Here is a 12705-nt window from a genome sequence, read left to right as displayed (position 1 = left end):
CACATTTATTGGATTTTCTCACACCAGTCACTCAGCCGAGTTTTAATTGTGTGTTTTCATCAGCCAGAAGTAATCACAATCAACATTTTAATTAAGATAAAGAGAATGGACAGAATTTTAGGACTTGCTAACCACAAACAAAGAGATAAAAGGAAATTTCACTGTTTATAATTCTTTGTATTACAATCATTGTAAACTACAAAAGAAACATATTAAATACTACTATTTGATTAAAAAAAACCCTTTAGCTCTGAAGCCATACCCTCAGCCTGAAGAAAATACAAATCTGTTTTTTCAAATGGCCTGATCTGAAAGGAAATTCAGTGAGAATTTCCACTCTCAACACACAGCACTGTCCAACTGAAAGAGAATTTTGGACAGGAGGACTTGTTTCCTTTTGGGGTGGAAGGAAGCAGCAGAAGGTGCGGGGTGTGAAGGGCACACAGGGCTGGCAGAGCAGACCCTTGGCCATTTCCCCCAGGAATTCCAGGTGCCACTCTGGTGCCAGCCCCGCTCTGCTGCCTGGGCTCTGAGCAGGCATCTGCAGCCCCACAGAGCATTTAAGGAACACTTTGTCAAGCCTGTGGGTTTTTAACGTGTTTGACTCGTGCCAAATGAGAATGAAGGAAAGCATGCTTCCCTAAGCTGCTGATGAATAGGAAATGGGCATTTCTGACAGCAGCAGGCTGCTGTGGGAACAACTGCACTGTTCAAAATGCACTGGTGCTGCTGCAGAGTGAAGGGAAACGAGCAGATTGACATCCAGGAGACAATTCCTGATGTAAACAACCTGAACGTTTTCCACAGGAAAAAATAATCAGAGAAACTTATGTTTTTTTAATGCAGCAGAGCATTTACTGTTCCATTTTATTGATTTGCTTGTGTAATTTAAAGCCCAAGCTGTAAGATTGTTCTGGAACAAAAACACCCAGAGCAAGCAAAGCCTGAATCCCAAGCTAAGGATCCCACTCTCACCATCCTCAAAACAACATTTTCCTCCTTAAAGCTGCTCAGCAGGCAATGCCAGCAAAGTATAAAGTCACATTTCTCTGCCCCTTCACAGGCCTTCTCCACCTTCCCAATTACATTTTGCTGTTTCCCTTTTTTAAAAACAATATTTTTAAAGTAACTGACACTGTAAGCTGGATAGGACAGGCTTAAACTGGGAAAGAAGTGCTCCCCAAGGGAAAAACAAGGTAGGAAAGTTGCTTTAAAGCCAATCTTGACCTTGCATAATCCAGATTTCCAGGGGACCATTTGAACCCAAGCACTGGCTCAGCTGCCCCGAGAGGAGGGAGAGCAAATATTGAATACCAGCAATGAAGGGGAGCTGATAACCAATAAAAACATGTAAGGCAATAGACCAAACTCAGATTGAATCCTGCCTCACCACAGCTTGCTCCTAATCAGAGTCCTCAAGAATAATCTGGTCTTGAATCCTGAAAGAGGATAGCATTAATCCAAAGAAAATGAACTAGCACCAAAAAGAGATTAATAAAATGTTCTGGGACACAGACAGCACAGAATAACCCAATCAGCAGAGAAAAAAAATCATCCACTGCCTTTTTTTAAAAATCCAGACAACTATCACATACTCTTCAGAGAGACAACAGCAATTTCACTCTTAAAATGTTTTAAGCTCGATAATTCCCACTGGTGAAGTGAAGCCAACAAAGAAAAGCATTTATGGATATGATACCTCCTCACCTGCCCTGCCACCCCATCCTTCTGTGAGGACAGGAAAAGGAAACTGCACTAGTACCAGCCAACACTCACACATTTCAGTGCTGGAGGGCAGAAATAAACCAGAGGATTCCCAGAGAACTCCACAAAGTTCTGCAAAATTCCAAACAAAACCTGAACCACCACAGCGATCCTGGTGCAGCAAGGACATCCTGATTTTCACTGGGTCATCTGTAACTCCCCCTCATTTTATTAAATGTAACTTTATGTTCCTGTTTTATCAGTAAAACACCCCCATAATTCCTGTCCTCACACTGCACCTAGCACAGGGGAAGCATAAGGTAAGGCTCACACACTCAGCCAGAAACTTTTATTTTGTGACAACCAACACATAATGTATTTAATTAGTGGGCGACATTTCAAAGCTGTTGACTTTAACTTTCCTGCTTCACTTGACATATTTAGCTGAAGGCAAAACAAGGCTGTTTTGCTGTTGGTATCTCACACCAGAAGAGAAATCAAGTGTCCTTTCCACTGCTCATCCTCCCTCTCCCCAACAGGAAAATCAGCAGCCACACACACACTGGGGATTTCGTTTTGCTGGTATAATCAGCATCAAGAGGGTTTTGGTTTTGTTATTTATACAAGTTCCTTGTATGCCTATGTCAGTGAGAAAAATTAAATTAACAGAGAAATTCGAGAACTCTGAGCAGGCAAAAGTAAACATAGAACAGAAACACTGTTTCCATGTCAAAAATTATGCACAGTTGCCAGCAGCCCTGGTGCCAAGTCCTTTGTGTGCTGAAAACAAGAGTGAAGAGAAACCACTTCCAAACCACCCAAAGGTACTAAAGCTGCAATTCCCTGAGCTGGAATGAGTGGCCCAGCCCCAGAGGCTGCAGCTTTTGTTCACCTCCTGAGCAATTCCTGCAGCTCAGCAGCACCCACAGCACTGGAACCGGGCAGACCCAAAGGGCCCAGGGCTCTGCAAACCCAGGGACTCCCCAAAAACAGGGGGAGCAAAGAGGGAACAAACCCACGGGTGCCAAGCACCGGCAGGACAGCAGCACTGAGGAACACCCCAAATTCTCACAGAATAACTGGAAAAGCCTGGAAGGAATGAAGGAAGGTTTATTCTGATAGCAGCAGCCTGGGTGATCTATGGCTGTGGACAATACATTGATAAGGAGAGTTTATTATCTGCTCAGGACTCAATACAGCAATGAGGAGCAGCAGAAACAAACTCCCAGAGGTGTCCAAATCTCCTGCCCACAGAACTGTGCCAGGTGCCAAGCCTGTGCCCTGGCTGTGAGCAGGAGATTTGGGCACCTCTGGGAGGGGGACGGGGGACAGGCTGGACCTCCAGGGCTGCAGTCACAGAAAGGGGCAAACCCTGCTCTGATGAGTTCCTGCTCAGCTCCCTGACGCTCACTGCTAGGGAATGAAGTGCTAACAGTCCTTCCGTGTTATTTTCTGTTTCTCCCCACTGAACTGGCCACCCTGGTGGGCGTCCCCCTGCCCACGGGCAGCAGAGATGCACAGGCTGCCAGGGCTCTGCCTCACCCCAGAGCTGTGCTGGACAAGGCACAGCCAAACTGCCCTTCCTGAGCCCCAACTTGCCCACAACACAACTCAAAGCTCAGGTTTGTGTTCAGCTGAACACGCCAGGGATCTCAGCCCGAGCTGCTGGGGCTGCCCCAAAGACAGAGCTGGGGTTTAACAAAAACCAGCTCTGGGTTCAGAGGGTAAAGCCTCACTCAGAGCTGCAGGAAGGGATCCAGGCTAAGGAATATCCCCACCCTGGAGCCTGGGGCAGGGGAAAGGAGGAGAGCTGAAAATGTTCCTTACCAGTTTGAAGTCTTGAATGCTGCAGATGAAATAGGGCGTGTTCGGCCGGCGGCTTTCAATATAAACGCAATCTTTGAAAACACAAGATTTTACAATAATGGGCATTAACTTCTGTGCCTCCAAGAAACAGCATAACAACAGGATAAATTCAAATACAGCTTAAACTCTGAAAGAACCACCATTGCATTTGCATATTGTGTAATTTATGCTGAGTGTGATCTAAAAATAGGAACTATTTATGATGATAAATAAGGGAATTAACTGCATCAAAATTAACTTTGATTTGAATAGACATTTTGCTAGGAAAACAAAAAGGAATTTAAAGACCACTCTGGATTGAGTTAATAACAATGACCAGGTCACAGCCTGTGAACCAGACCAAGACAAGAGAGGAAAGTAATCAGATTTTTCGTGGTCAGCTCGCCATTAAGAACCGAGCAACAACATATTTTCTCTTCTAATTGCGAAGAAAACCAAGGCAACCAATCACAGATGAAACACAGCAAACTTAAATTAGATTTACCTCAGGGAAGGCCTGCGCTTTCTCGAATTGCATTTGACAAGACAGAAACACAGTAATTATTTCTGTTTGCTTTTGACAACCGCGCTCTCCAAGGCTGCTCTAACATAAGGTCTGTTGTGCTCAAAACAGTCTTGGCAATAACTACAACAAAAGCAGTGCCCTCGGAATGAAAACACAGCACGGATGGGAGAGAAGTGCCTGATTAATGATCCTGACCTTGGAGCTCAGCAAGCTCGCACACAGCTTGCTAAACAGAGAGATGCCAACCCCAAAGCCAAGCAAACATCGAAGGGAACGTCCTGGCGACCCCTGTGACACACAGATAAGGAGCTGCTGCTCCAAACACAGCAGGGACAACAAACACCGCTGTCCTGGCAGGGATTTTCCATGGGCTTTTCTGGGTTTCTACAGAAAACCTCCAAAACCTCTGAGTTTTATAAGGCACATTTCAAATCCAGCTCATTTGGGAGCTCCAGCAATTCCAGCACATCCCAGCATCCCCACAGCCCTGGTTATCCCAGATTTCCTGGTTATCAGGAATTAATCCAGCAATTCCAGCACATCCCAGCATTCCTGCAGCCCTGGTTATCAGGAATTGCTGCACAATTCCAGCACATCCCAGCATTCCTGCAGCCCTGGTTATCCCAGATTTCCTGGTTATCAGGAATTAATCCAGCAATTCCAGCACATCCCAGCATTCCTGCAGCCCTGGTTATCCCAGATTTCCTGGTTATCAGGAATTAATCCAGCAATTCCAGCACATCCCAGCATTCCTGCAGCCCTGGTTATCAGGAATTAATCCAGCAATTCCAGCACATCCCAGCATCCTCACAGCCCTGGTTATCCCAGATTTCCTGGTTATCAGGAATTAATCCAGCAATTCCAGCACATCCCAGCATCCCCGCATCCCTGGTTATCCCAGCTTTATCCCACATTTCCTGGCATTCCCAGTGCACTTGGCCAAGGCTGCAGTCCCTGCTCAGGACCAGCTGGGCCATCCATGCACACCCTGCTCCTCCAGCAGTGAGTGAGGTTCCACACACGCAGCACCACAACTCGCAAGATCTTGATTTTATTTTTGCTATGCGGGCTGTGCAAGGCTCGTTTCCCAGGGTTCCATCAGGCAGCAGGCACAGCCAGCAGCCCGTGAGACGCTGGCACACGGCGAGGGGCTGTGGCATCTCCTGTGGATAAAATCTCACTCTGGGCTGCACCGAGGGAGGCTCTGCTGGCTGCCTGCCAAGCCCAAAACAATGATGACATCCAGTTACAGGGCTCCAAAGCACCAGGGGCCAGGCAGATAAGAAAAACAAGTTTATCCAGGTGCACAACAATGCTGGGGATGGCAGGAACTCAGAAGATGCCCCTCAAGAAAAGGAGAATGTTTACAGAGGCACTCACAACAGCCACCCAAAACTCAGACAAGTTCAACATCTGATGTGTTCAGTCACTGAGTTTAGCAATGACAAAACAGCAAATGCTCTGAAAGGAAATTAACAAGAATAAAAATAAAAACAAAAGGGTTTTCCATGAGCTTTGCAGAACAGAGTGAGGAAATGCTGAGTGCCCTGCAGAGCCCCTGCAGTCCCTGCCAGCCTGAGCCAGGAGTGCATTGCTCACTGCCCTATCTCGTGTCAAACGTCCCACTGGAGCTGCAGCATCTCCCTGACACAGGGCACAGAATCATTCTGCCTTTGGGCTTGTGATCCTCACCAGATGTGCCCTACTTCTGAAGGGTTACATTCATATTCCCACACTAAAAGCTGCTTTTAAATTAGAGCTTCAATGCATGGATGTAAAAATTCTCTTGGAAATCACCCCAACCAGCTCCATTTTCTGAACCTTTAGCAGCCTAAACGCTGCAGGTTTTGTAGCAACCATCCTCACAATTAAATCCTTTCATGTTTCACCTAATGAGTCAACACTTCCATCATCCAAGGAACAAAGCCACGGGCTCTGTGCACAGCACACACTTCCACAGGGAGGATATTCCTGGAAAGCCTTTGTCAAGGAATTATCCACAATCCCTCCCCATCAGCCTCACCAGCCACAGGTCACTCTGCACGTGTGTACAGACATGTACAAACCCTGAACTCAAGCTGTGGAAGCAGCAGTTGAATGATGTTTACACTCCTGAATTAAGGAGTATTTACATTCCTCATCCTGGTGCCTGAAATGAAAAGGCTCAGTGGTCCCAGAGCCTTGTGCCAGTCCCTGACCTGGCCCCTCCTGCAGAAACTGCTCTGAGCCAGAGCCAGTGGGAGGCCAGGACCCTCCCAGGTGCTCCAGGTTAAATGTCAGCACCCCTGAGCACCCCCAGAACAGTTAAATGTGATTAGGGTTAAATACCAGCACCCTCAGCACCCCCAGAACAGTTGAATGTGAATAGGGTTAATATCAGCCCCCCTCAGTACCCCCAGAACAGTTGAATGTGAATAGGGTTAAATACCAACACCCCCAGAACAGTTAAATGTGAATAGGGTTAATGCCAGCACCCCCAGAACAGTTAAATGTGAATAGGGTTAATGTCAGCACCCCCAGAACAGTTAAATGTGAATAGGGTTAATGTCAGCACCCCCAGAACAGTTAAATGTGAATAGGGTTAATGTCAGCACCCCCAGAACAGTTAAATGTGAATAGGGTTAATGTCAGCATCCCCAGAACAGTTAAATGTGATCAGGAGCAGGGTGCCAGCAGCCACAGATCACTAATGAGCAAGAGGTACCTCCCAAAGGATCAGAATCAACATTTACAGCACTCAGTGAGTTTAAAGGCTGAAATGTGAACTTGCCTGCACCCCAGGCTCAGGAGAAGTGCCAAAGCCTTGCACACAAAGGTCAGCACTGAGACAAACCTGCAGCAGCAGCAGCAATGCATGGGAAGTGCTCAGTGCCAAACCTGCAGCACAGCAATGCATGGGAAGTGCTCAGTGCCAAACCTGCAGCACAGCAATGCATGGGAAGGGGCTCAGTGCCAAACCTGCAGCACAGCAATGCATGGGAAGTGCTCAGTGCCAAACCTGCAGCACAGCAATGCATGGGAAGTGCTCAGTGCCAAACCTGCAGCACAGCAATGCATGGGAAGTGCTCAGTGCCAAACCTGCAGCACAGCAATGCATGGGAAGGGGCTCAGAGACAAACCCCCAAGGCAGCCAAGGGGGTGGCAATGCCAAATCCATGCTGGGGCTCCAGCAGCATCCCCACTCACAGGTAGGAGATATTTATCCCCACTCACAGGCAGGAGCTGTTCATCCCCACTCACAGGCAGGAGCTGTGCATCCCCACTCACAGGCAGGAGCTGTTCATCCCCACTCACAGGCAGGAGCTGTTCATCCCCACTCACAGGTAGGGGCTGTTTATCCCCACTCACAGGCAGGGGCTGTGCATCCCCACTCACAGGTAGGGGCTGTGCATCCCCACTCACAGGCAGGGGCTGTGCATCCCCACTCACAGGTAGGGGCTGTGCATCCCCACTCACAGGTAGGGGCTGTGCATCCCCACTCACAGGTAGGGGCTGTTTATCCCCACTCACAGGCAGGGGCTGTGCATCCCCACTCACAGGTAGGGGCTGTTTATCCCCACTCACAGGCAGGAGCTGTTCATCCCCACTCACAGGTAGGGGCTGTGCATCCCCACTCACAGGTAGGGGCTGTTTATCCCCACTCACAGGTAGGGGCTGTTCATCCCCACTCACAGGTAGGGGCTGTTCATCCCCACTCACAGGCAGGAGATATTTATCCTCACTCACAGGCAGGGGCTGTGCAAGCCTCTCCTCCCCACGAGGCTCACAACACACCATTTGCCAGGCTGATCCTTCAGTGGCTCTTCCTGCTGAGCAGATTTCAGGCAGCACTGCTGGCTCCTTGTCAGGGAACAGGAGCTGGAGCCCTCTCTGCAATAAATGGCTCAACCAATTTACTGTGTTCATTTGAAGCTCACAGGAGTATTCCCAGTGCCTGGACTATAGCTCTTATTTGGCAAATGATTTTATTATAAACCGGTATCATAGTGAATCCATTTTCTTTAAGGGGTTTTGCTGCTGTTTAATGGACTGTCAGTATAATTTAGATTTCATCTATTTAAACTCATTCAAGCCTGGCTCCTGATTGTACAATAAATGGAACATATTTCTATTCAACAAAATTAATGACAGCTAATTGTACTCTGCAGTTCCCAATTTCATGAAAGCAACTGTTCTGCAGCTCAGGCCCCCAGCTACATCATTTCCCACAGCAATTATTTTCCTGCACTTTTCAAGCATGTCCACAACACTGCACAGCTCTCCTTGCAAGGTGCACCCACACATGCTTCATGACCAGATCTGTACAAATAAACACCTTTTCACACCAAGCTGTGCCCCAGAAATGCCCCACTGCCAGCAAAGACCCTGTGGCTGCTCAGCCCTCACCTCCTGCCAGGGCTCCTCCTGCCTTGGAGTTGTTTTTTCAATTAAACACATGAAAAGGGAGGAGGGGTGGGAACAAGAATCCAGGCTGATAAAAGAAATTCATTAAATAACCAGTTAGTCTGAAACTCCTCCTCTAGCACAGATAAGCTTTGCTGCACGCGTGCCACCCCTAACAGGCTTTTCCTGCCCTTTTAGGGCCACAGGAAAACTTTGCTGGAGGTGCCAGACTTGCCCTCAGTGATGTCCCACAAATCCCCTTGGGAAATCCCACCTGTCCCAAAGCTCTTCATGCCAGTGTGGGGGACAGAGGGACAAACAGCACCAAAACTGCACCACAGGACTGCAGGACATCACTGATTTATTCTGAACAGCCTCAAGCACACCAGGAGAGCTCAGAGAGAAAACTGCTGCTCCCAAGCCCACCACAAACACCAAAGTGGCTCCTTAGCTCCCCTAAAGTGTGACACACCTCACCAACACGGGGATGGGCTTTATTTGCCTATCCTCAAGGAGAATAAATGACAGCATTTCCCATTTCCCTGCTAGTGACCCCTCCCTTCCCCTTGCTGGTCAGACACAGAGCACAGCCCCGGGCACAGACGTGTCCAGAGGAGGAAAATCAGACTTTTGTGACACTGATGAGCAGCTGCCCTCCCCTGCCTGGCTCCTGCAGGCATTCCAGCATTTCCCCTGCCTCAGCCCCTGCTGAAGGGCTGTTTGTGCAGCCACTGATGTCACCGCAGGAACAGAGCCCCACAAATCCCTTTAATTCCTGCAGATCCCTTTAAATGGCTCTACGTAGGCAGAGCAAGCAGTGCTGTCCCCAGTGCAGGTGACAGTCACCTGCTCTGCCAGGCTCCCAACCAGATTTAACCCAGCACTCCAGGTGCCACCACAGCACCACAACGTCCTCAGCACTGATCCTGTGGCTTCAATTCAATCCCAGCCCTTCCTGAGTGGATTTTGGCAGAAGCCAGGGACATGGAAGGGATCAGTCTGCATGGGAAATGGAAGGAAAATCAGCATTAAATGATCTAACTGAAATCCAAGAGGAGAAAAAAAATAACTCTGCTTTAACACAACTCTCTTTCATTGGCATCTCCCTGGGCTAAGGCAGCCTAAAGCAAATTTGAATTTGTGCAACAGAAATTAATGCTACTCCAACAGGCAGTGTGACAACAGCAAGGTGAGAACTGCAAGGGAAAGAAGGAGGAAAACCCCAGAGAGCAGATTTGGAAGGAAATGGGAGGGAGGGTGTGGAGACTGAGAGGACAGATGGGGAACTGGGCCAACAAGCTTTTAGGCCAGGCCTGTGTGATTTCCAGCAAAGTAGAGAAGATTAATTGCACAGTGTTGTCTAAGCCCTACTCAATTCTTTTTAATACATTATTTAAAGCTGTGCAGCATTCATTATATCTATGCAAATTAATAAGAGCAGTATTTACATGGTAACAATACAGTGAAACCTTTCCCTTGAAAAAAACTCAATGATCTTGATTATCTGTTTATTCACAGTTTATTTGCTATTACTCCAATACAGCTGCTGAGCTCAGCACAGGGAAAAAAGCAGAATTAAGTGCTGGATTAAGTACTCTACAGCAATGGGGTAAACACAGAATGAGATTTTAACCAAGAAATGCAGACCTTGAACTTTCATCCATGTCAGATGAGAGCACTTAAGAGAAAGAATCAAATTATTGGAAAGGATTTCCCCTCCTTAAAGGCCAGAAGATGTAAGCTGAAGATGGCTATCCCTTCTGCACACACCTTTAATTTTCATCTCTGTAATCCTTGCTGTGTCTCATTAATTTAAACTCTCTAATCTCTCTTAAAATTTCTGTAATTTTCACCCTTAACCACAACTACATCTCCCTGTATGGAAGGAGCTGGAAGAGCTCCTTCTGCAATGGAAGCTCACATTGGTTTAGAAAACCTCCAGCACAGGGATGTGGAGTCAAGATCTCACTCCTGACAAGAAATTCCCTTTAAAATCTAATTTAAAATGGGAATATTCAGTTCAGGTCCCAGCCATGCTCAGGTCCCTCCTGGGCTGAGCTCATGTTTGTTCTCTTCACTCTCAGCAGTTTTCAAGTTGAGTTTTCCAACAGCACAAAGAGCCAACACAACAGAAAAGTTTCAATGCCAGGGTACATCTCTTATGCTGATTACTATTAACAAAATGTAAAATTTCATATGCAGGGGTGTAAGTTACAGAACTGCTACAAAATATCCCCATTATCACCAGCAGAATGGCTTTCCTTGCTCTTTCCTTGGACAACCTCCTCCAGATCAGCCACAGCCGCTGCTCCATCCTCCTACAGAATAAAACTGACACCACAAACTGATTTCCCATCTTCATTTTAAGCAAACCCTTTTTGCAATAAAGCCAGTGTATCACATTGTACTCCTGGGCCCACACAACAGCTGTTCTCAACAGATTCTGAATTATTTTTCATCCTCTGATACTGAAAATAAGATTGCCACCAAAGCTGACGCTTCCGCAGGCTCCCAGCTGCCCCTGCTGGAAAACAAATATTCCTGACACCATGGCAAAGGCAGCTCCTTTGCAGTGATGGATGAAATGAGCTGAACTGAAGCTGAGGCTGTTCTGACTCACACTGGTCCAGCTGAGAGCAAACCAGAGCGCTCAGGGCTCCTGTGGGAGGAGGAGGATGGAGCTCAGCACGTGCTGATACAGCCAGGAGCTTTTCATGCACACCCACATGTGTCTGCAAGGGCAAGGCTGCAGCCTCCCCAGGACAGGGGTAATTCCAGCTCCCAGGAGCACATTGAGCCCCCAGGATGGGGTAATTCCAGCTCCCAGGAGCACATTGAGCCCCCAGGACAGGGGTAATTCCAGCTCCCAGGAGCACATTGAGCCCCCAGGACGGGGTAATTCCAGCTCACAGCAGCACATTGAGCCCCCAGGACGGGGTAATTCCAGCTCCCAGGAGCAGCCCCCAGGATGGGGTAATTCCAGCTCCCAGGAGCACACTGAGCCCTTAGGACGGGTAATTCCAGCTCACAGCAGCACATTGAGCCCTTAGGATGGGGTAATTCCAGCTCCCAGGAGCACACTGAGCCCCCAGGATGGGGTAATTCCAGCTCCCAGGAGCAGCCCCCAGGACAGGGGTAATTCCAGCTCCCAGGAGCACACTGAGCATCCCTGGGCCACCAGAGCCAGCACCAAAAGAGACTGATGTAACTTTAGGATGATGTAACTTTAGGATGACGTAATTCTACAATGATATAACTTTAGGATGATGCAATTTTAGGATGATGTAACTTTACAATGATATAACTTTAGGATGATGTAACTTCACCACGATATAACTTTAGGCTGCCCCTTACCTCCAGGCCTGTAGACCACGTCATCCTCGGTGATGAAGGACGTGATCTCGCCGTTGTCGGTTCTCTCGTAGCGCGACTTCTTCTTGGGCGGTTTCTTCTTGCTCTTCTTGGCCGACTCCTCGGTGGTGGCACTGTTGTTGTCGTTGTCCTCGTCCTCGCTGTGCTCGCTCTCGGCGTAGTTCTTGGCGCCGCCCTCGAGGGTGCAGCTGCGCCGGGGCCGCGAGCTCTCGCTCTCGCGCGCCTTGTCCCGCTTGTCGCGCTCCTTGTCCCGCTCCCGGTCCCTGTCCCTGTCCTTCTCCTTCTCTTTGTCCTTCTCCTTGTCCGCCGTCATGATTCGCCACGTGCCTTCTTCTGTCCTCTCACGGCTGGGCCTCCGTGAAAGGTAGACAGTGAGCCTGGGCTTCAGTCTTCTGAATTTCTCACGCAAAGCCAGGAAAAATTCAACCACTCCAGCAACCCCGGCGTTTCAAAAAGGAGCTTCAGGAGGCGAGGGGAGACAAAGAGGGGAAAAGCCCATGTTAGTATTCCAAATTCTTTCAATTCCTTAAGATAAAAATTAACACCGAACAAAACCCCACATCTTAAAGCAATTCGGGGTAGAAAGCACAAACAGTACAATACAAAGCCTTTTGAAGACTTCCAGACACCGAAGTTACCATTTCTGTGAAATGTTTGAAGCTACCTCCATCCTCAAAAAAGACCCCTCAAAAAAGATCCCTCAATTCCTTAAAAAAATTCTTTAGCTCACTGCAGACACGTAGTAACTTCTGTGATGGGCAGTGCCCACTGACAACAGGCACCACTTCACAGCTGGAGCTAACAGGGAGCGTGCCAGTGCCAAAAACAAACCCCATAAAACATTTAAGAGAGGAGAAGTGCAAAGAGGAAGAGTC

The 12705-nt window shown here is 48.1% G+C and overlaps 1 protein-coding gene across 1 annotated transcript in view; it reads right to left on the bottom strand.

Annotated features, from left to right (window-relative positions):
• Positions 1-12143, bottom strand: part of RERE (arginine-glutamic acid dipeptide repeats) — a 109759-nt gene extending 97616 nt beyond the window's left edge. Inside the window, exons 1-2 of the mRNA XM_058818554.1 lie at positions 11813-12143; positions 3532-3602 (exon numbers count right to left, since the gene is read on the bottom strand). Of these exons, the coding sequence (XP_058674537.1) occupies positions 3532-3602; positions 11813-12143 (402 nt within the window). The remainder of the gene's footprint in view (positions 1-3531; positions 3603-11812) is intronic.
• Between the last annotated feature and the right edge of the window lie 562 nt (positions 12144-12705).

This window comes from Ammospiza caudacuta, chromosome 22 (assembly GCF_027887145.1).
Source record: "Ammospiza caudacuta isolate bAmmCau1 chromosome 22, bAmmCau1.pri, whole genome shotgun sequence".
Taxonomy (NCBI): domain Eukaryota; kingdom Metazoa; phylum Chordata; class Aves; order Passeriformes; family Passerellidae; genus Ammospiza; species Ammospiza caudacuta.
The sequence above is the reverse complement of the archived record's forward strand: the minus strand, read 5'-3'. Positions and strand labels throughout refer to the sequence as shown.